This window comes from Streptopelia decaocto (assembly GCF_964273445.1).
Source record: "Streptopelia decaocto genome assembly, chromosome: 22".
NCBI classification, from domain to species: domain Eukaryota; kingdom Metazoa; phylum Chordata; class Aves; order Columbiformes; family Columbidae; genus Streptopelia; species Streptopelia decaocto.
This window is the reverse complement of record NC_138677.1, coordinates 2,857,870-2,879,742: the sequence shown is the minus strand read 5'-3', so window position 1 is coordinate 2,879,742 and position 21,873 is coordinate 2,857,870. Positions and strand designations below refer to the sequence as shown.

Genomic DNA, 21,873 nt, shown 5'->3' with positions numbered 1-21,873 from the left:
GGTGGGATACACCCCACGCCAGCCCCCTCATCCCACCCAGAGCGGGACCCTCGGGTGCCCCACGTCACCCCCTGGTGCCCAGGACCCAACACAAAGGTCACATGGGATCCCACGGCCCGACCACCCCTTGGCAACAGAATCCCAGGATGTCAGGGGTTGGAAGGGCCCTGGAAAGCTCATCCAGTGCAATCCCCCCATGGAGCAGGAACACCCAGATGAGGTTACACAGGAAGGTGTCCAGGCGGGTTGGAATGTCTGCACAGAAGGAGACTCCACAACCCCCCTGGGCAGCCTGGGCCAGGCTCTGCCACCCTCACCACGAACAAGTTGCTTCTCATCTTTCAGTGGAACCTCCTGTGTTCCAGTTTGTACCCATTGTCCCTTGTCCTGTCCCTGGTTGTCACCAGAAGAGCCTGGCTCCATCCTCCTGACACTGCCCCTTTCCATCTTGATCCCCAGGAATGAGTCCCCCCTCAGTCTCCTCTTGTCCAGCTCCAGAGCCCCAGCTCCCTCAGCCTTTCCTCACCCGGGAGATGCTCCACTCCCTGCAGCATCTTGGTGGCTGCGCTGGACTCTCTCCAGCAGTTCCCTGTCCTGCTGGAACTGAGGGGCCACAGCTGGACACAATATTCCAGGTGTGGTCTCCCCAGGGCAGAGCAGAGGGGCAGGAGAACCTCTCTGACCTACTGACCACCCCCTTCTAACCCAGCCCAGGTATCATTGGCTTCCCGGCCACAAGAGCCCAGCGCTGGCTCAGCCTGGCCCCCCGTTCTCCCCACGCTGCCATGTGCTCGACCGGACCACGCCCCCTCCCCCGCACCACGCCCCTTTACCGCTCCCGCCCTTGCTTAGCCACGCCCCCTTCCCCGGACCACGCCCCCTCCCCGCCCCTCCTCGCTCCCTCGGCACCAGGACTACGTCTCCCGTCATGCCGCGGGGTCCCCCGGAAGGGGCGTGGCGCCCCCGCCGGCCGCTTCCGGGCTGGCAGTGAGGGGAGTGAGGCAGCGCTAAGATGGCGGCGGCGGCGGTGCTGGAGTTCCAGCGTGCGCAGTCCCTGCTCTCCACCGACCGCGAGGCCTCCATCGGCATCCTGCACTCCATAGGTGAGCCGCCGCAGCCGCCCCCGCCCCGCCGGCCGCCCCCGCCCGCCCGCCGCCGCCTCCCGCCCGCCAGCGCCGCCGGCTGCTGACTCACCGTGCGAGCCGGCGGGAGCGAGGCCTGGGCCCGGCCCGGCCGCTCAGCACCGCGGCTCCTGCCGCCGCCCCGCGGGCCGCGCTGCCGGGGAGCCCTGAGCCGGGCAGCGGAGCCCGCGGTCGGAGCGGCCGCTCTGCCCGGGGGCGGCCCGGGGGCTGGCGGGGGCGGCGGGCAGGACTCTGCCCGGCCGGCTGTTCGCTCCCGGGGGTTTGGGGCTGTGCTGGTTCTGGGTGTGCTGAAGGGTGAGGAAACCGCTGGAAGTGCCATTTCACCTTGTGACCCCCGAATACACCCGCTGTTTAAATCACCTTCTCAGCGCCGCGTGGAAAGTTTTGAGGAGTTTTTGTGTGTGCTGTGCCTGGGGTTTTAACTTCTGCTTGTTTAACTTCTTGTTTGCAGCCTTGTTGGGCTGTCCCGGGTGTTTCGTAGAATCACAGGATGTCCCGAGTTGGGAGGGACCCACAAGGATCAGCAGGTTTAGCGATGCTGAGATGTTGGTGCTATAAAGCGGTTTGTAGACAAGATGCAGGCGTCCCTCGTTACGTGAGGGTTGGGGCACAGGGGCTGCCTCAGAAACTGGTTATCAAACACTAACTCTCAATTCTTCTAATTCATGGTGATTTCTGACCCGCTGTCACCCCGCTGTGTAAATATTTCCTGCTGTTTGTGTGAGATGTTGAAATCGGGATTGCCGTACGCGCTTTAAAAGTTGCCCGTCCCGCTCGGTGTTTCTCTGGTTAATTAGTAGCTGGTTTTCTCAAGCCTGTCAACACACCAACAACATCCCGTGGGGTCGGGCTCGGTCAGGAGGAACAAACAGCTCGTGGTGCTGGTCGCTGGGAGCCGGAGCAGCCCAGGGAGTGTTGCCCTGATGCTTTTCTGCTTGAGAGCAAAGTTACTTTGGTTTTGACACAGTGCGTGTTAAATTATGGGGGCTGGAAGCTGCAGCCTGCGCTCAGGGGCAGCGCGGAGGATTTCGGTTCCCTCTGTTGGAGCTGGGCAGTGAATTTTGGCTTTGTTTGTGTGGAAGTTGGAGGAAATTACCTGCGTAAGGGATGCTGGAGGTGGATATTTATGTAGTAGCAGGTGGCAGGGAAGAAAGTGTGTTGTTTTGTGGATAACTTATGCGAGAGGATGTTGCGTGAGCACAGGTTTGGTGCTGTAGGTCATTTGAAAACGTTGGTACCCACAGGGAGGGATCAATTGTCGGAGTTTAGTGTGGGACAGAGCACTTGTGACACCTGAGCGAAGGGAGCAGACATACCCAGCTCTCGGACATGACAGGATTGCAGCTTAATACACAAAGCGACAAACATCAGAAATCCCACTTCCAGAACACCCAGCCTTGGAAATCCCATTAAATTAGTTTTATTTGGTTTCGTGGCTTCAGCAGGAGAGGGTCTGTTGTGTGGTGGTGTTTGTTAAATGAAACTTGAACAGCTGGACAAGCTTAATGAGGCTGCTTCCAAACTTCACTGCATGCTCCAACTTGAAATTAATTAGTGTCTGTCAGCTGGATTAAAGCGCTCACTATAAGTTTAAACTTTCCACATAATCTGCTTCCCAGATCTCACAGGCCCGGCTCAATTCACTATTGCCTGTTACAACAGTTACTTTATTTTGGTGCCTTTCCTGGAGCTGACTGGTAATGATTATTTCGTGACTAAATAGCTTTAAAGGTAACTTTTGTGCTCTTTCCTAGTGAAACGCGATGTCCAGGAAAATGATGAAGAAGCGGTGCAGGTCAAAGAGCAGAGCATCCTGGAGCTGGGGTCGCTTTTGGCCAAGACCGGGCAGGCAGAAGGTGAGTCTGAAATGAGTAACTGAGGATGGGTGAGAAATACATGCGTTCAATTGAGTTTAGTCTCCTAATGGGATAGAAGTAAAAGCAGTTTTTGGCAGGAAATGTTCTCTCAGAGGCAGGACAGAAACTAAAAAACTGGATAAACAACATAAAATATTAATCGCGTGTCACTTGGCCCAGTATTCCAAACGATTGCTGATGCATCGGACAGTTTGGTTTATGACCCTTTGATGCGTGGCCATTTTAGGACCAGTGACTAAAGTTTCTGTTGTCATGTTTGAGATGAGAAGCTTGTTGTGTTTTGTTTTTGTTAATCTCGGAGCCTTATTTCAAATTGCAAAATTTGTCTCAAAAAGTCCTTTCTCACCAGCAGCTCCTTTCTCAATTAATTGATTGATGTGCTGAAACATGACATCAGAAAATCCTCGCCCAGCTCCTCACAAGAGCGAGACTTGACAGTCGCCCTATTGTGAACGTGTGAAAGGACAGAAACGGAGTAAAGATATCCGCTCAATGATTTTTGAGTTGAATTTGTTCGTGTGTTCTGTCTCCTGGAAAGCTCAGTGTGTTTGTTATTTTGGACTCAGTGGTTTAGTTTTGTTTCTTTTCCTGCTTCTCTGGAGCAGCTCTCACCTCGAGCATTTTGAGGAGCTGATCCACCACGTCCGTATGAAAACCGTCCTGTCCGTGGCACAGTTTGCTGTGGGGTAACCCTGGTGTTTTCTGGCTGTGCACAGCAATAATTCAGAATGAGAAGTGAGATGCGTGCGCTCTTAAAAGTCTGGAACTGTTTGGGGAGCACAAGCCAGCAGAAGGTTTAATCAAACTGAGATGTGACGGAACGCCAGATCTCACATGCGAGTAGTTTGTGGACAGCAGTGTGAGGTCTCAGCCAGCGGCTGATTGAGATCACGGTTTTATATTTATTCTGAAACGCACGCTTGTTGTCCTACTGTCCAGTCTCTGTAAACATCTATTTTGAGTCGGCTGTTGAACCCGCATCTGTGTGTGTTTGAGCATTCAGGGCGCTGATCCCGCTGCGATTTGTGGTTGAGCAGAGCTCGTGACACAGGTGATTTCTTGCCCTTAGAGCAGGGCTGGAAAAAAAGGTGCTGTTCATCTCCCCTAACTATGGGTGTCCACCTCTGATCTACCGTGACCTGCTTTAGAGTCAGTGGACAAAAAGAAACCCTTCCAGCACACAGTTCGCCTTTTCCAACGGTGAGAATTTAGAGCAGGACAGATGAAGCTTGTGGTACAAGTGCCTGTTTCTCTAATTGAAATTACAGGACCTCAGGTCAATTAATTCAGGTCTAAGTATCTATGTTGCACTCTGGTGGGTGCTTGTGCGGAGATAACCAAACGCGCCTTTGCTCCCGCACCGAGGAAGATGCGCGTTTGGGTTAATAAAGGGGGAAATCATCATCAGAGTCTCCCCAAGGAAATGTGTGGACATGCTGCTGGTGTGCATAAGTAAGAGAAGAGTTATTAGGTGCCTGGTGTGGAGCTTGGAGTGATTTTGGGTTTAAACCCAAGTCTTAGATGAGTATGAAGAGCTGCAGTGTATTCTCAGAGGGTGGTTGGCTAATGGAGTTGTTTTTTTTCTAAGAGGAAGGCGAAGTGATTGAAAATGACCGTGTTAACTCATCAAAACCAGGTTTATGAAAGAACAAATGTGAAACGTGTTAAAGGGAACACTAAACTGCAGAGCAACTGTCTTCTGCTGCTTAACCTAACGAGCAAATTACAGAAACTCTGCATTTTCTGGCCTGAGTGAAATGGATCTCTCGCTGCGCACGTTTGAGTTGGAGCTGGTGGGATTTCTTGGGTGGATTCAAGGTTGTTGCAGCGATGACTTCTCAGAGGTGAAGAGTCTGAGCTGCAGCTTGGGGAAAAATGAGCTATTTGGTGGGGTTTGAAAGTTCTGACGGTTGTACTGAGAGTGTGAAATAAACCTGTAGTTTTTGAGGACTAACCCCTAGTGAACTATGGCACAAAAAAATCCCAATAATACAAATGACCCTTTTTGTCTGCTTGGTAGAGATTAAGGATTGAACTAGTAGATTAATTATTGTTTTTTTAGGGTGGTTCTAGATTTTTATAGCATTGATTAAAACTAGAGGAGTGGAATAACTCGGATCAGGAATTGAGATGCCCGGCATGTCAGCTTGTGGGATGAGCAGCAGACTTCATTTTCCAGAGCTGCTCCTCATCACTTCTCCAGGGCTGTCAATCACACCCCTTTACCAAGCATTGCATTCATTTATAAAAATATCCTAAAAATAGTTGACAGTTACACCAGTAGGAAAGAGAATTTTCTATGGGAACTTTGAGCTTGCATGTCTAACTGTGGAGTTTACAAAATGCGCAGATATATTCTAGTCGTTGAGTTCAAATCTGCTTTCGAGTGAATTCTCAGGCAACTGTTGAACAAGTCAGTGGAAAGATAAGTACTGAAGTCTCTTCCCTTCCTTCTCCCTTCCCTTCCTTCCTTCTCCCTTCCCTTCCTTCCTTCTCCCTTCCCTTCCTTCCTTCTCCCTTCCCTTCCTTCCTTCTCCCTTCCCTTCCTTCCTTCTCCCTTCCCTTCCTTCCTTCTCCCTTCCCTTCCTTCCTTCTCCCTTCCCTTCCTTCCTTCTCCCTTCCCTTCCTTCCTTCTCCCTTCCCTTCCTTCCTTCTCCCTTCCCAGTGTATTGAAATACTCATTATGAGTGTGGGGTGGTTGTTGTGGTTTCTCTGTTGTGTTTTTTTGTTAATTGTCAAATCTTGTAAACACGGCAGTAGGGGATTTAGCTGACATTTGTGTAAGAATTAAAAGTTTGGGGCAAATAAGCCATGATTTCAATGTATGACCCCGCTACTTCATGAGTCAGTACCGATACTTCTGCTGAAAGTGTCGTCTTCCCCTGACTCTGTGATAGTAGAAACAGAAATCCAGTTAAGTCAGGTAAGATCTAATTAGGTAATGTTGTTAAATGTCATTTTTCCAGCAGTGGAGTGCGGGGTGTATCTGCTTTTCTAGGCCTGGTAAGGTACAGCAGATTAAAACATCGAACTGTGAGTTAATAAAAACATACTTAAACTATAAACTCCATTGCCCGTTTTATAGCAAAATCTCAAAGCATTTAGCAGATGCTTAACGTTTTAAAAACGTGCCTGAGGCAAGCGTAGTTACAAATGGGGTTATAATTGGGTGAACTGGAGTAACGGGAACCGTTCGCTGCGGTACGGCTGGAGCCCAGAGCTGCCTTTGCCCGTCGACGTTCCTTCAGGTGACGTTTATCACCCTTTGCCTGTAAATGATGTTGAGAGGCTGCTTATAAAATGTTTGGGGTAATAAATCCTGCTGTGTTAGGTGCTTCAGACACGGTGTAGCTTTTGGCTGTGGGGTTGTATTTCATCATTTGTTTCTTGGTTTTGTTTTTCCGCAGAGCTGGGAGGACTTCTGAAGTACGTTCGGCCCTTCTTGAACTCCATCAGCAAAGCCAAGGCAGCACGCTTAGTCCGCTCTCTGCTCGATCTCTTCCTTGATATGGAGGCAGCAACGGGACAGGAGGTGAGACTCACGTTTCAGCGATAATCTGTTCCCCAAAATCTATCTGAACTACTTTGCTTCACACTGAAGAATTATTCATGCCAGGAAACACTCATTTAATGCATTTGGATACGTTCTATTAATAAAACATTAGATAATTGAATTCACTCATAACCACGCTTTTCTGCAAGCCGCATCCTGCTGCAGGTTGTGAGGAACTCTGGGCATTTTGGTCCGATTTGTGTTGCTTGCTGTTAGGTGTAAAGCATTAGTAGTTTAGTGTTGGATACGAGAGGTGCTGTACGTGTTCTGGGGAGCTCGGTCCAGCGGAAGGGGGTGACATAGGGAGAGGAGTGAGTGTTCCAGGGCTGTTCAGGAGTTGGTGGGATATAGAAGTTACTCCTGAAGTGGGAGTGGAAAACATTTTGCAACTATCAGGTATAAATAACTTCCAGCAGGTGAACTTTTCCACTAGAAAATCAGTTTGGTCTCAGGTAGCCCCCAGTTAGGATTTACTCCATTCTCATTAGCTCCATAGAATATGGTTGTTTTTCTTCTTTTCCTCTTCTATCCACGTGAATTGTTGGTTATTTGGGGACGGGAGAAGCACAGTAGCAACTCAGAAATGGTGAGGAGCCACTTAGAAGTGGTGCTGACCTGTGGTTTAACATGGTACACACAGCGACCGGCAAATTACAGCCTGTAAATGGTGACAAACAGCGTCTTTTGTCCCTCTAACACAGGAGGGAAGCGGGTGGGATGTGCAGGTGAGAAGGGAACTGCCAAAGGGGTCAGGAGTAAACGAGCAGCTTCAACCTTTTTCTAAAGGTAACTTGAAATAAGTGCAGCAGTTGGATGCAATCCCAAAAAGTGGCATTTTACAGCAGGGGAAGAACTTGGAGTAACAGTGATGGAAATGTGGCCCGGTCAGTCAAAACATTCACTTTGAAGCGTATTCAGAAGCCGAACCCAAAACCTTAAGGAATTACGACACCTGTGAGGTGCCGTAATCCCAAATACTTTCAGCGCCTCAGAAATGTTCAGAGGGACGTTTTCTTCCTCGCTGTAACATGGATTAATAAAACTCCCAGGAGTCCAGTAAAGCACTGAAATCAGAGATTCCTCCAGCTCCTCCTGCTCCAGCTATCACTGTGCGATAAATTGCAACTTCATAATGGCTTTTCATTAAACGTCCCTGTTTAATGAGCAGTGACGAGGAGCTGCCAAGTCCCGCAGTGTGGGACAACTCCAGAGCCGCTCCAGAAAGAGCTGTGGGCTGGAGGTTTTTGGGAAAAGCCATTCCTAGCACCTCAGGATGACTTCTTGTACGTATTAGCCAGTACTTAATCGACACCCTCTGCTAATTGGGGTGGAACATGGCTGCTTTATTCATCAAGGGAATCTCAGCGGTCTTAAAAATATGGGTCCCTTTGCTTTGAAGCGGTAGATAAAACATCCAGTGTCACTTAGTGACTTGGTTATAAATACTGGAGCCCAACACCTCTGGTGCTTTATTCTGCTAAAGGACACACATGGTCTGACATATTTAGGCCCTAAACCACATGTATTCTGGTTTCCTTTCTAGAGCAATTTAAAGTATATTTTTCTTTATGGCTCAATGAAATGGTGCAAAACACGCTGAAAGGGACCTCAAAGCCTTTCAGTCCATCCCTTACCCTGAGGCAGGATCAGTTCTCGTGTACCCAGATGTTTTTATTTCGAACCAAACGCAGCTGGTTAAGAGCCCCTGTTAGGATTTCAGCAGTGAAACTTTGGAAACCAAATCTTTATGTGTATTCCAGTGTGGGAGGATTGTCCCTGGTGGTCAGAAAATGTTCTTGGAAGCCAAATGCATTAGAAAAGCAGTCAAAGAAGGTGGTCTGGAGTTTTTCTGTGACAGTTGAAGCTTCAACTAAACTTTGGTTTACCTTCTGAACTCGACTCTCTCTTGCAATTTGTATCTTAAGTACTGTAATACTGTGAACATTGTTACAAAGTGCACAAGGTTAATCTAGGGAATAGAATGTGTAAGTATGTAGCACAAATTTAGCTGGTTTATATCATTCCGCGCAACATTTCTGTGAGTTTAAGCTCTGGGGAGGTTAAAGTGTATCGTGTGTAGTTACCAGCCAGTCCCTAAAGAGAAGTTGCTCAACTTTCACCCCTTAAGCTTGGTGGTGAGCTGTTCTTTACCCAGCAATATTAAATTAAATGTGTCGTTCAGAGCCATTTGGGGCAGACACTAATGACGATTGCTAATTTCTGAGCTCATTAAAGCTAATTTGATGTTTAGCAATGCTGCTCTTTGGACAGCAATGACTTATGTCCTTAAAATACATTGTGGAGATTCAGGCTTTGTTGTATCTTTGTTGCTTTGTAGGAAATGATTGAAGCATGCTGCTGTTTCAAAGAGGGGCAGCAGAAGGCTTCACCAATTTCTTTCTGCTCCCTTTAAGGTTGACCTGTGTTTAGAGTGTATCGAATGGGCCAAATCAGAGAAGAGGACTTTCCTACGCCAGGCCCTGGAGGTACGTTACACTGTGGATCCCAAATCTGTGTGATAATGGCTTCCCTTTATCAGATTAAATACCTATAAAGGTAGAGAACTTGTAGTGTGTTGTCTACGTTTTTATACGTGGAACAGACAGACGATAGCGATGACACTAAGGTTAGCGACGCTTCGTGAATAGGCAGGATTTTACTCACCATGTTTACACCTGCCCATCTTCCAAGCGGTAGATCTTGCAGAACTAGACCATACAAATGAGTGTAGTGAAGTCTGTGCAGATAAGAGTATAGTGAAGTCTGTGCAGATAAGAGTATAAAGTTCCATTTTACAACATAAATCTGTACCCCATTTCTCTGGCTTTCCTCACAGCAGTTCCTTTTCTGTTCTCCAGGCGAGGCTGGTCTCTTTATATTTCGATACCAAGAGGTACCAAGAAGCGCTGCAGCTGGGTGAGTCTCCCACTAGGTGGGGCTAGTTTCTTGCTTTGAAGTTAGTCTTGAGCCTAACGAGAGAGATGGTCAGCTACAAAGATGGTCAACTACATCATGTTCCTTGATAAGTTTTGTAGGATTTGGGCACTCATTTCTCAGTGCTGTACCAGATCTGCCACCCTTTGCTTATAGCTCGGCGATAAAAGCTTTAAGAGGTCTCTGTTCTTACCACTTGTTCATTTCAAATTATTTTGGAAGTAGCGGAGCTGGATCTGGTTGAAGGGCGTCAGGTTTGCTGCTGGTGGGACATATATAGTGTAGTGCTGTGGTCAGAGAGGTCAAAGGGGGAAATCAGCTTTCTTCAGTTTGCTCAAATACGGCCCTGGTAAAAGCAACAGTAACACCAGGAAGTGGCAAACCTCTAAGGATGTAATTATTTGAGGTGAAGTAGTGTAAAGGCCTTAAGAATTTGCTTCTGTACCACCTGAGATATGGTAATTAACCATCTGAACTCTCCTCTGCCACAAAGCAGGGTAAATCAGGTCATCGTCCACGGCCCCGCTCCCTTTGGTGCTTTACAAACGCTCGTTTTGCAGATGGCTGCGGTGATGTAAGATGAGGTTTAAGCTGGCAAAGGGGGATTTGCTCAGCGTGGGTGTGCGCGGGGCCAGGGACGGCTGCGCTGACATGGGCAGGAGCGCTCACCTGCTGACACCTCACCGGGGACCCGTAACTCCTGACAGCGTGGTGACAGGAGCATGTGTCATGTCCGAGTCACCTTGTGTGACTCGTATCTGATCAGAATAGCAAGCTAAGCGCTCTGATACATGGAATTCCCTATCAAGTTAGAATTAGTTTACATACAGATATGTAATGAACTCGGGTTTGAGCTGGTCAGAGTCCACACTCCAAAGCTATGCTTAATTAAGTTAACTAATGATGGTGGTACAGCGTAGGGAAGGCCTGGACCTAGAGGACAGCCTTTCTGGAAGCTCTGCCGAGCCGTCAGCGTTGTGTGTGAGTGTTTCCGGCCGCGGGGAGTCGGCACAAACAGAGAGTCTGTGCGGGGTGTTTCCAGGGAGGGTCCATTCTCTTCCACCTGGTGATACAGTTTCAGCTGCAGTTTCAGCTTCTGAGTCGGTAAAGATGAGGTTTGCATCTCTGCATGCCCTAAATTAGCTTTTTAGTCAGAAGCGGGAAGAAAGAAAGGGAAAAGTTTCCTCTGAGGCTGGCGCTTTCCATCCTCACAAGGCTTTAATGTGACAGTTAATCTCGGCATTTCTCAGGCTGGCCATTCCTACCTCCTAAACTTGATCTGGAGATGTCTTGTGCTTAAAACATTCCTTCTGCATCCCAGTTGCTTGAAAATCCTCAGGTCTCAGCCTAGGGGAGCAAGGCAGGAGCAGGCAGTATTTCAGGTTTGCTCAGAGCTCTCTGAGTGATATATCCCATTGTCACCTGGGGATGAGGCACCAAAGTTGACCATCCAACCTGTACAACCCATCTTTGACTTTCTGCTGGGTGTCTGCTGCCTGCGATGAGGTGGCAGAGACACATCCATGTACTCAGGTATTCTCACTTCTACCTCTAACACAAAACTGGTTCATTCTTCTCCAACTGTGGATTGGCACCAACCTATTATTTCTTCTTTATTTCTCCATGGAAGAACAGGTTGTGTAAGCCTGGCCTCCCTTCCTCAAACCCCATACTGCTGTGGGGCAAGAGGGCTGTTTGCAAACGCTTGTTTTGTGTGGTTGTGGGTTACAAAGGTTCTCGTTCTTCCCCACTACCAGGCTCCCAGCTTCTTCGGGAACTGAAAAAGATGGACGACAAGGCACTGCTGGTGGAAGTGCAGCTGTTAGAAAGCAAGACTTACCATGCCCTGAGCAACCTGCCAAAAGCAAGAGCAGCCTTAACCTCTGCCCGGACCACAGCCAACGCAATCTACTGTCCGCCCAAGCTGCAAGCAGCGTTAGACATGCAGTCAGGTAAAAGCCCTGCAGGAAAAGGGGAAACTAGGACTCGTCATGATGCGTCAGTTGACTGATATTTGTTCTTTCCGGAGTGAATCATAGAAAACGATGGTAGGTGGGACCTCAGGATACCTACCAGTCTGCCCAGCTGCCTCGAGGCGGGATCAGCTATAATTACATTGCTCCTGACACATGTTTTTTCAGCCCATTTTGGAAAACGTCCGGTGATGGAGGGTCTGTAACCTCCCTAGAACTGCAGCTGTCTACAAATGTCCAAAAGGAGGTTGGAGCATGGAGCGGGCTGTTTTTTCCCTCCCAAGTAGCAGGTGGTAGGACAAGAAGAAATGGCCTCAAGTTGCACCAGGGGAGGTTTAGATTGGATATTAGGAAAAAATTCTCCCTGGAAAGAGCTGTGGGGCATTGGAACAGGCTGCCCAGGGCGGTGGTGGAGTCACCATCCCTGGAGGGGTTTAAAAGGCATTTAGACGAGGTTTTTAGGGACATAGGGTAGTGCTAGAGTTAGGTTAAGGTTACACTTGATGATCCTGAGGGTCTGTTCCAACCAAAATGATTCTATGATTCATTACACTGTGTTAGTGTTATTGCGATGTTGTTCCTGACCTAGTTTGGAGGCACTTACCCGAAGTGCCCTGAACTTGTCTGTCTTAACGTGTCTTCTTAAGAGAGGGTATGGATGTTCTTCTGCTAGAGATAAGAGAGGCGCAGAATGAAAGGTTTCCCTTCACTCAAGCACAAGATAAAGCACTGGGCAACCAAATTGTTCTGTCCTCTTCCAGTCGCGTTCAGAATTAACTATGATGTCCGCCTGTTTGTTCCTCTCAACAGGTATTATCCACGCGGCAGAAGAGAAGGACTGGAAAACAGCCTATTCATATTTTTACGAGGCGTTTGAGGGCTACGATTCAATTGACAACCCCAAAGCCATCACTGCACTGAAATACATGTTGCTGTGCAAAATCATGCTGAACATGTACGTGGCAAATGGTTCTGCAAAGTTAAAGTCTGATAGTTAAATGGGAAAGGCTTTTTGGTTATAAGACTCTAAACTAGTGAAAGAACTTGAGCAGACAAGCTTTGCTGTTTGTCTTTATTTATGACTTAATCAATGGTTCTGATACAATATTACTATCAATTGGGAATTTTTGAGGCATGCTTAGATTTAATATGATGCTATTGTTGAATAAATGCTCTCTTCCCTCCGTCTCTAGCCCAGAAGACGTGCAAGCGTTAGTGAGTGGAAAGCTTGCTCTGCGGTATGCGGGGAGACAGGTATCGAAACATAATCCTTTCTGTCCTCCTATTATTGTGTTATTCTTTTTGTCAAACACTTTGGTCTTTTTATACCAAAATACCCTTCACTTCTGAGCGTCCCGAACGAGATCCAGAACTGATTAAACTTAAGTAATTATGATAAATCAATTGCCTTCAAAGGGAACACGGAGACTTTCACCACCTGAGAATCTGGTCTGCTCGCTTCAATTTCTAGTTTTTCTCCTCCCTGCTTCCTTGATGAGCTACTAATTGCCCAATGCCCCATGTCTCAGCCCTCGTCAGCTGCTCGTCTGATGTATTTAAACCTGAGTTATTGGTTGTTTTTGCTGGTGATGTAGCGAGTCCTGAAAATCCATTCATAGCAGCGTAGCTGCGCAGCTTGAGACCTCTTTGAGTGTCAGGTGGAAGCCGAGCAGCTGGGGAGTTGTTAAATCAACTGTTTATTCTCATGTTAACTTGCCAGTCTGTAAATGCCGCCCCCGTATTCAATGCAGGGATGTTTATATGAAGTACAGGGCCAAAAGCCAAGCGTGCCAGGGTCTGAGCTGGGCTTAACCGCTGGCTTTGGCCAGCCAGCTGTTTATTTTGCTGCAGGAGCTAATACCTACCTCACAGAGGATGGGGGAAGCTGTTTAGCAGAGGTCAGTGAGCAGATGGGTGTAAAAAAGAGTCTGAAGTGGGGATATCCCTGCGCTGTCCTTTCCGAATCACCAAGGGCAGCCCTGCTCCAGCTTCATCCCCTTCCCACAAGCAGCAGCGGGGTTGGAGGCTCCTTTGAGAGCAGCGTACGCCGAGGAAATCTCAGCTGTTCCCTGCCCTGTGCTCCCGGGACAGCAGCGATCGCAAGTTCTCACAGCAACTGTGGAAAGTGTGGACTTCTGTCACGCTTCCACGTCTCGGCAGAGGCAGCGAAGGGCAGAAACGCAGCCTAAGGGCTGAAAACAGCCACGTTTGTTAAGCGAGTGTCAAAATTTGTGCTTTCCTTAAGAATTATATCAAATTTGCCCCCAACCTGCTAGGAACTGCAGCTGGTATTCCCAAACCTGCTTTGTTTCTGGGAAGCCGATTTCATGCTGTGTCCTGCAGCTGTTGTGACTCTGCCTGTGTGGCAGTAACACTGATGGGGCTTTATACCAAAAGGAACATTCCTGCTTTGCTGCTTAAGCGCGTTTTCAGTGTCCTGTGCAGCTGGTGTAATGGCACCGAGAGGACAATCCAGCAAAATAACCTGCTCCCATTTTCTTTCTCTGCAGACAGAAGCACTAAAATGTGTGGCGCAGGCCAGTAAGAACCGATCGCTGGCAGATTTTGAAAAGGTGAGTCAGGAGACAGAAAACGGGGCCTGACTGGACAAAACATTCCGAAATGCCACTTTTGGAAAGCTGTAGGAGCTGCTACATCCCACAGCAGAAAACCATAGAAACATTCCTAGAAAACAATAGTACCTCAAGCAAATACCCCACGATAATCAACCGCTTTGGTTTTCGCAGCGTGGGGTGTAACAGCTTGCTTGAAACTTGTTCTTTCCTTTTTTTGGAGAGCAAATTCAGCAGCAGTTTCCTGTACTTTTAGTGCTGTTCAGTGGGATGTGTATCTTCCAAAACGTTTTCCTGGGTTCAGCAACACCACAGAGATAACAGGGAACAATCCTGTCGTGCTGTTTTCTGAATGTAAACCGGAGATTCTGGCTTGCAAAGCTCCGGGGTGCGAGCATGGAAGTCGCTTTCTACACCGTGCTCAAAAGGCTGCTTGGCTGTCATGACCTCCCAGCCTTTTAGCTGAATTATGGGATGGGATTAACCACTGACACTTCGCTGGGCAGGGAGGGAACACTGTTTCCTACTGGCCTTGAGGACGGGAGAGCTGTTGCTACCTGAATTATTTCTTCCCACCGTGTTTTCCGCAGGCTCTGACAGACTATAAGGTGGAGCTCAGGGACGACCCCATCATAAACACTCACTTGGCCAAGCTCTATGATAACTTATTGGAACAGAATCTGATCAGAGTCATCGAACCCTTCTCCAGAGTACAGGTAAATGTTTCCAGCAGGCACGACAACACGCTGGTACCTCTGTCCCCTGCTGCTGGTGGGTGAGGGACACGTTCCTGTGCAGAATATTTCTTACTCAGAGCTGCTCAGCACTCCCAGAGCTCAGGGTTCATCGTTTTGAGCTGGAAAATGATGAGGGGGCTGAGGGGAACTTTGGACAACCCCATTCCAGGGTCATTGCCCTTTCCATCCATCTCTCTTACACACGCTGAAAGGTGGACGTGCTTTTAACGCTGAAGGTAACAGTGTTTGACTTTTAATGGCTTTGACAGGGTGTGGGTGAAGCTGCCATAATGTTGGAGAAGAGCTGTTATTTCATGTTTAAGAGTGAAATGGTTTTAGGTGTCCCGTCCATCTTCAGTTAAAATTGGATGTGATGGAGTTGCAAAGTGGACGAAGCCATTGGAGGTTTTTAGGCCAGAGCGTTTACAGGCCCTTGAGCTGTTCCGTGGTGTTGTGTGTCAGCAGTGCAGCTAACGATTTACTGAGCTCTCTTGGTCTCTCTTATAGATTGAACACATATCCAGCCTCATCAAGCTCTCCAAGGTAAGAACATCACTAGAAATCAGTGGCACATCTCAAGAGGGCAAAGGAATTGAGGCCGAATGGCATTTTACTCCCTGTGTTAGCACTTGCTTTTTATTGCAGACAGATTTTCCTCTGCTGCAGTAACAGCTCATGTCGTGACCAGCAAAATCTTCCCCATTGACCAGCATTTAATCCTTGTGAGCGTGCCCAGAGGGATCTTCCCTAGACCCCTTAAGATCCGGGACCCAGCTAATCACTTTGAAGTTTCATTAGGGATGCGTATGGCACATCGACTGTTGCAATAACTGCTTTACAGATAATCCCACCGTGATTAAGTTTTAGGAAAATCCCCTGCAGTCTCCAGCCAGTTGTATCCCAAAGTGTTTTTGTCCTGTGCTGCTGTTAAGATACAGAGGTTTGGAGCTGTCCTGAGCTCAGCCTTTATGGTCATTACATCATCTCTGTGCAGTCTGTTCCTAGACTAGCCCTGGATGTTTAACACATGCTTAATAGTTTGAGTAAAAGCTGTTTCTCAGCTCTGTGTCCTGTTTGAAGAGCAGGAGAGGAGCCCACTCCTCTGTCCTGGCGCAGGGCAGGAGCTCAGCTTGGTGCTGAGCTTGCCTAACGCTTGATGAATATTTGCTGACCCAAGGCAGGCGCTCCCCGTCCCCTAACGAGCGGTGCCCGTGTAACGACAGGTACAGCGTCCTCTGCGGAGCGTCCCGCTGCTCTCGTCATTAAAAGCTACAGCCCGATGTCATCGAAAGCGTATGGTAGTATCAAGTATTGTGCAAGGAGAGATCTGTCCTGACATTGTGTTTGGTGATGAAATGGCTGCTTTTAAGCCGTGCTTGTATCACATCAGGGTTATTGTGTGGGGAGTGGTAACATCTGCATTTCTTTATATATATTTCCATGAGACACTTAATTGTTCTGCTTCAATTTCAGGCTCAGGTAGAAAGGAAACTGTCACAGATGATACTGGACAAGAAGTTTCATGGTGAGTCTCTGCGTCCGTCAGTCCTGCCTTGCTGCCAAGGTCATGTGTAAGGGAGCTGTGGACAAACCCAAGTGCCATCCTTAGACCGCTCTGCTCTGCTTCAGACGGCAGAGACACAGGTTAACGGGCACTGAGTTCTGAGCCGTGGGTTCATTTGTGACTCTGTTGTCACAAAGGTTGTTCCTTTTCCCCCTGTGCTGGGCACTGGGGAGGCCCAACCTTGAATCCTGGGGTCGCTTTTGGGCCCTTCGCACCAAGAAAACCCTTGAGGTGCTGGAGCGATTTGAGAGAAGGGAACAGAGCTGGTGAGGGGCTGGAGCACAAGTGTGATGGGAGCGGCTGAGGGACCTGGGGGGTTCAGCTGGAGAACAGGAGCTGAGGGGAGACCTTCTGATCTCTGAACTGCCTGAAAGGAGCTTGGAGCCAGGGGGGTCGGGCTCTGCTCCCCAGGAACAAGCGCCAGGAGCAGAGGAAACGGCCTCAAGTTGCGCCAGGGGAGGTTGAGGTTGGATGTGGGGAACAATTTCTTCCCCAAAGGGCTGTGGGGCATTGGAACAGGCTGCCCAGGGCAGTGCTGGAGTCACCATCCCTGGAGGTTGGACAGACGGACATGAGGTTCTCAGGACACGGGGCAGTGCCAGGGGTGGGTAATGGTTGGAGTCGATGATCCTGAGGGTCTTTTCCAACCAAAACAATCCTATGATTCTATTGCTCCTTCCATTTACCTTCATTAAGTTAGAGGCTTAATTTCTCACAAATCAGGAACCACATTTAAACCCTTAATTGCTGCAGCTGCACCCAAGGACAGTTGTGGTGCCCACTCTCCTCCCGTGGAGCTCACTGGAGCCTGCGCTCACCTTGTCCTCATAATTTACGTCAAGAGCATTTTGCGTGTTGGTGTGAGCACCCACACAGCACAGTCGATCGTTCGGGTTTCTCTGGGACCACAGGAGGCTGCCCCTCCGACAAGCCCTCAAGAAAACAGCTCTGTTCTCCTTTACGTTGTCCCTGATGTCCATCTAGAAAGGCCTCTTGATCCAGCTGAGCAAGACGAACGGCTAGAAGAGGCGTCTTGGTTAGAGAACAGCTCAGAAATTACAGAACCCAGCTGCAGTGCCCGTCTGGCACCTGGAAATAGTGACATAAAATGGCTTATTTTTGTTGAGTTGCTTTAGCGTTGTGCGAAGGGCCGCAGGAGGAAGGCGGCTGTAGGGAACGTGCAGGCGTGAGCATCCCCAGGGTGGCTTCTCAGGCTTTTTTTGTTGCTCTTTTTGGGGAAAAGCTGCTGCCAGACAAAAGCCAGCCAACCAGTGCAACCCAACACACAACCCCCTTCCAAACCCAGCCCAGCCGACCGCTTATCCGGCTAAACCCCGAACTTCCCGCTCTCTGTCTCCACAGGCATCCTTGACCAAGGCGAGGGAGTCCTGATCATCTTCGACGAACCCCCCGTAGACAAAACGTACGAAGCCGCCCTCGAGACTATTCAGAACATGAGCAAAGTAGTGGATTCGCTCTACAACAAAGCCAAGAAGTTGACATAGGTGAGTGGCGGCTGAGCCGGCGCTCGCAGCCGCCCGGACCTGTCGCTCCTCCAGGCCAAGGTGCGGTTTGTGTCCCCGAGGCTCGTTTCTCTCTCCTCTCAATTGACGTGGCTCTGTTTTCTTTTTGCAGAGTTGAATTTGCTAGCTGTCATTTGGAGAGTGTGTGTGACAGGAGAGTGAAACCTTTGGGAAAATGTTAGGAGACTTTTTCTTCTTTATTTTATGTTTTTGTTTTTTTTTTTTTTTCCTCTTTGTTCTACTTTTCACTCGGAAAGTTTTTAAACTTCCTCATCCGGTGCATCTTGTATTCCAGACGATGCGTGTTCCAGTTTCCATGTAATCTTTACTGGCCGAACTTTGTATCTGGGGGGGGAATATTGTTTAAACCAAGAGGGTATTCTAAATAAAAGGAAAAAGGCTTACACTACCTAAACATGTGCTTTCCACTTCCTGAGGGACGCAGAGAGTTACGCAGGGACAAAGTTTTGTTACCAGTAGGTGCCCAAAACAAGTTTGTTTCATCTCTCCCTCTGCTCTGAAATCTGAGGCTTTACTGACGGTGGAGAAGCAGCAACTCGATTCCATTTGTACTGCACCAAAAAAACCCAAAATGTACAGACTGCTGGTTGATGTTTTTAAATCTTAGAGGCCTCGGATCCCCTGGAAAGCAGCTCCACAATGATTTTCCCGACGGCTTTCGCACCCGAATTTCATTGTGCTGCAGCCTGCGCAGCCACAACCCCGAGGCGGCTGCGGCCCAGTCCAGACCATTCGGCCAGTTTCTCCGAAAGGGAACAGCGCAGGTTTCCCCCGGGGGCCTGTTTTGCATGCTCTTGTTTTCAAATAGATGTAGATTTTTCAATGTTTTCCCCCTCCGCCCGCCCGCATCGGTCGCAAGAGCAGGCGACGGGCGGCCCGGAGCCCTCGCCTCCCCGCGTCAGCCGAACCTGGGCCGGGGACGCGATGGCCGGGGACGCGATGGCCTGTCGAGCTGCCGGGATCTCCCTCTGCCGTGTCTGTTTCCTTTCCCATTGCCCGATGTGGGGCAGCTCGGCTCTGCGGGAACAACCCGGCGCGGCGCTCGGCTCCGTTCCCGCTCAGCCCCGGGCGCGGTTGACTCCAGCACGTTTCATTTCTCTGGTGAGGTTACTAGCTCGGTTTTGATGCCATTTGGGCAGTGTAAGCTTCTGCATCTCTGTCCTGCTCATCTTTATATTTCCTTTCCCGTCTCTCTTTCCCTCGCCGCGTTTTTCTTACAAAATTTCTATTTTGTAAACGGATTCTGTTTTATCAGGAAATATTTTGCCTTCACACTGAATCTTCGACTGGCTGATTTTTCTGCTTTCTGTTCCCATTTTAACCCCTCCAACACTTTATTTTATTTTAATTTCCATCTCATCCAGTCAGTCGCTGTTTGGGTTTTTGGCACCATCAATATCAAATGTACAAACGGTTCTTGCTAACCAACACCAGGTATATCTGATGTTCAGATAAGTTCCAATAAAATATCTTTTTTTTTCAAAACCCTGGCTCCTGTCTTCAGCCGCCAAAGCAGATCCCGGCGCGTTTGGTGCATCTTCTCGCTTAGGGAAGGAGGATTTGGAACACAGGCCTGGCTGGAGCTCACGGAGTTACCATCACAGATGATGCTTCTGCAACGTGGAGTGTGAGGGACCATTTTTTCAGTGGCATCGCTGAAGATTTATGGATCACAACCTGTTTCCGGCACGGCAAGTTTGAGCTCTACCACATGTAGTTATAACCATTATTACGGTGACAAATTAATTACCCCTTGTACCTCTCACTGTTCTCGGAAAACTCTGACGCTGTGTTGGAGAGTCTGGTGTGTACAACGCTGTGCGGAAGGCTGGAAAGGGGTTTAGGGTGTCATTGAACTGATGTAATGTCTTTAATCTTCGTGTGTGAAACTCATGCAGCTCAGACAGCATCAGGTTGAGGTGGTGCGGGGCTTTTGTAGGCGGAAAAACATGAAGGGCTCAACCGCTCTTCTGCAGGGCTTGGATTGCAGGGGAGATGCGTTTCTAGTTCTCTTAATAAGTTGTTTTTTGAACTATAAAGATATTTCCCAAAAGCAGCCCCGGCCAGCTCACGATGCCACCCAAGTGGTGTCTTCCCTGACGGTGCTTCGCTGCGGCCGTGTTCTGATTGTAGGTGACGGAGGGGACGTTAATTCCGAGCAGCAGAGCTGGAGCCCGTGTGTGCTGCGGTGATGGTCACACGCGGGGTGGGGAGAGGTGGAGGTGGCCGAGAAGTCCCACGTGTCCTCAAGAACAGTGGGACAGGATCGGTGCTGACCCCGCAGGTGCCAACGGGAGCGGACAAACCCGCAGACAAAGCCTCGCGCTCAGGGAGGTTTAATTGCGCTTTGGTTGTTCAAACCACCCATGGAAAGTCAGGATTTTCCGAGGCGTCTGGGTCCTTCCACCTCCGAGTACATTCAAATTAGGGCCAAAAAAAGCTTGTTGTTAAACCCTTTTGGCTTGAACTTCACAAAGCTTGACTTAAAACGCAGGCGTCCGCACCAAGGCGAGTTTCACGCTGCTCGGGGCCAGGTCCTGTTTCTAATGGACAGAGGGACTTCTCGGGAGCAGCGGAGCCGCTTGGCTGGACTCGCATGGTCCCTTTTGGCTCATAAAGCTGCTAAAGCTCTTTGTGCAGAGGGTGGATGAGGCGCAGACCCTTTCACCACCCTTACAAACACCGGCTCCTTCGCTGGGCTGGATGTGCAGGTTTTCGGGTACCTTAGGTCAGGTCTGTCAGCATCACTACGGGGGGTTGGTCCTGAGCTGCTCCTGCACCAGGTGGGTTTTTCAAGCCCTGGTCTGTATTTCAAAGTGCTGCTGGGCATCAGTTTCACCCTGCGAGCCGCTGGCATCGAGCTCAAGGCTGAGAAAATCGCTGCCCTGGCTTGGGAAGGGAAAAATGTGAATCAGAAAACGTCCCCTCATTTTTGGTACACGGCTGTGGCCACGAGTCCCCGGCAGCGCCACCAGCCCTGCCGCACGCAGCAGCTTTAACCCAGAGTGAGGTTTTTCTTTACCTTCCACGTGCTTTAAACCCCAAGCGCCTGGTGGGTTTGTCCCAGGTCCATGTGGCCTGGGGACAGCAGCTTTGGGGACAGCAGCTTTGGGGACAGCAGCTTTGGGGACAGCCTTGTCCAGTGTCCCCCTGCTTCCCGGGCGGCTGTTGGTCCCCTGGTCACTGTGGGGGTGCGGTTGTGTCTGGATGAAATGGGAGCTTTCGGGGGTTTTTGGAGACTGTGTGGTGGGAAGGGGACAAGCACCGTGTGTGCCCGTGGTGACATTTGGGGGAATAAATGAGCTCAGTCCAAGTGATGAGCCGAACCCCGATCCGGGGAGCGGCGGGATGGGCGCTGTCCCCGCTCACAGCGTCCCCGGGGCGGCGGTGGCACCGGGGTCGCTCCGCAGCGCGTGTCCCCGGGAGCTCCGTGTCGCGGCGCCGCCTTCGCGTGTCGCTGCAGCTCGTGCAAACGCCACCGGGCTGCGGCGGCGGCGGCTCCAGCGCCGGGAAACGGAGCCCGAGCTCAGGCCCGGGGGGGCGCGCTGGGCGGCGGCGGCTTTATCGGGAGGCCGGTCCCGGGGGGTGGCAGCCCCGGGCGCTGCGGTGCTGCCCTCGGGCCCCGGCGGCACCGGGGCCTGGCGGCGTTTCGCTCAAAACCCGCCGGATCCGGTGAATGCCGGTACCGGGCGCTGCTGCACCCGGAGCCTCCGGTGCGGGCGCTGGACTCGGGCCCTGCCCCGCAATGGCTGCGGCCCCGCCGGGGAGCGGAGCGGAGCGGGGCTGGGGGGGTCAGCCCGGGGCCGGTGCCGCCAGGACGATATTTCAACTTTTCATCATTTTTAAAAAGATGTATTTTTGTTTCCCCGCCTGACCGCGGGCTCGGGCCGGTCACCCCGTGGCTCCTCCCACCAGGGGGCGTGGCCAGCGGGGAGTGGGCGGGGCGGCCGGCGGAGGGGGCGGGTCCTGAACGGCC

At 50.1% G+C, this 21,873-nt stretch overlaps 1 protein-coding gene across 1 annotated transcript; it reads left to right on the top strand.

Annotated features, from left to right (window-relative positions):
- The first annotated feature begins 964 nt into the window (after window positions 1–964).
- Window positions 965–18,285, top strand: PSMD11 (proteasome 26S subunit, non-ATPase 11). The gene is made up of 14 exons (XM_082071135.1): window positions 965–1,103; window positions 2,897–2,998; window positions 6,427–6,551; window positions 8,987–9,058; window positions 9,431–9,488; window positions 11,264–11,458; window positions 12,290–12,434; window positions 12,673–12,733; window positions 13,990–14,052; window positions 14,643–14,768; window positions 15,297–15,332; window positions 16,263–16,314; window positions 17,716–17,858; window positions 17,989–18,285. Exons 1-13 carry the CDS (start codon window positions 1,013–1,015, stop codon window positions 17,856–17,858), a joined length of 1,269 nt encoding a protein of 422 aa, XP_081927261.1. The 5' UTR covers window positions 965–1,012; the 3' UTR covers window positions 17,989–18,285.
- The last annotated feature ends 3,588 nt before the right edge of the window (window positions 18,286–21,873 follow it).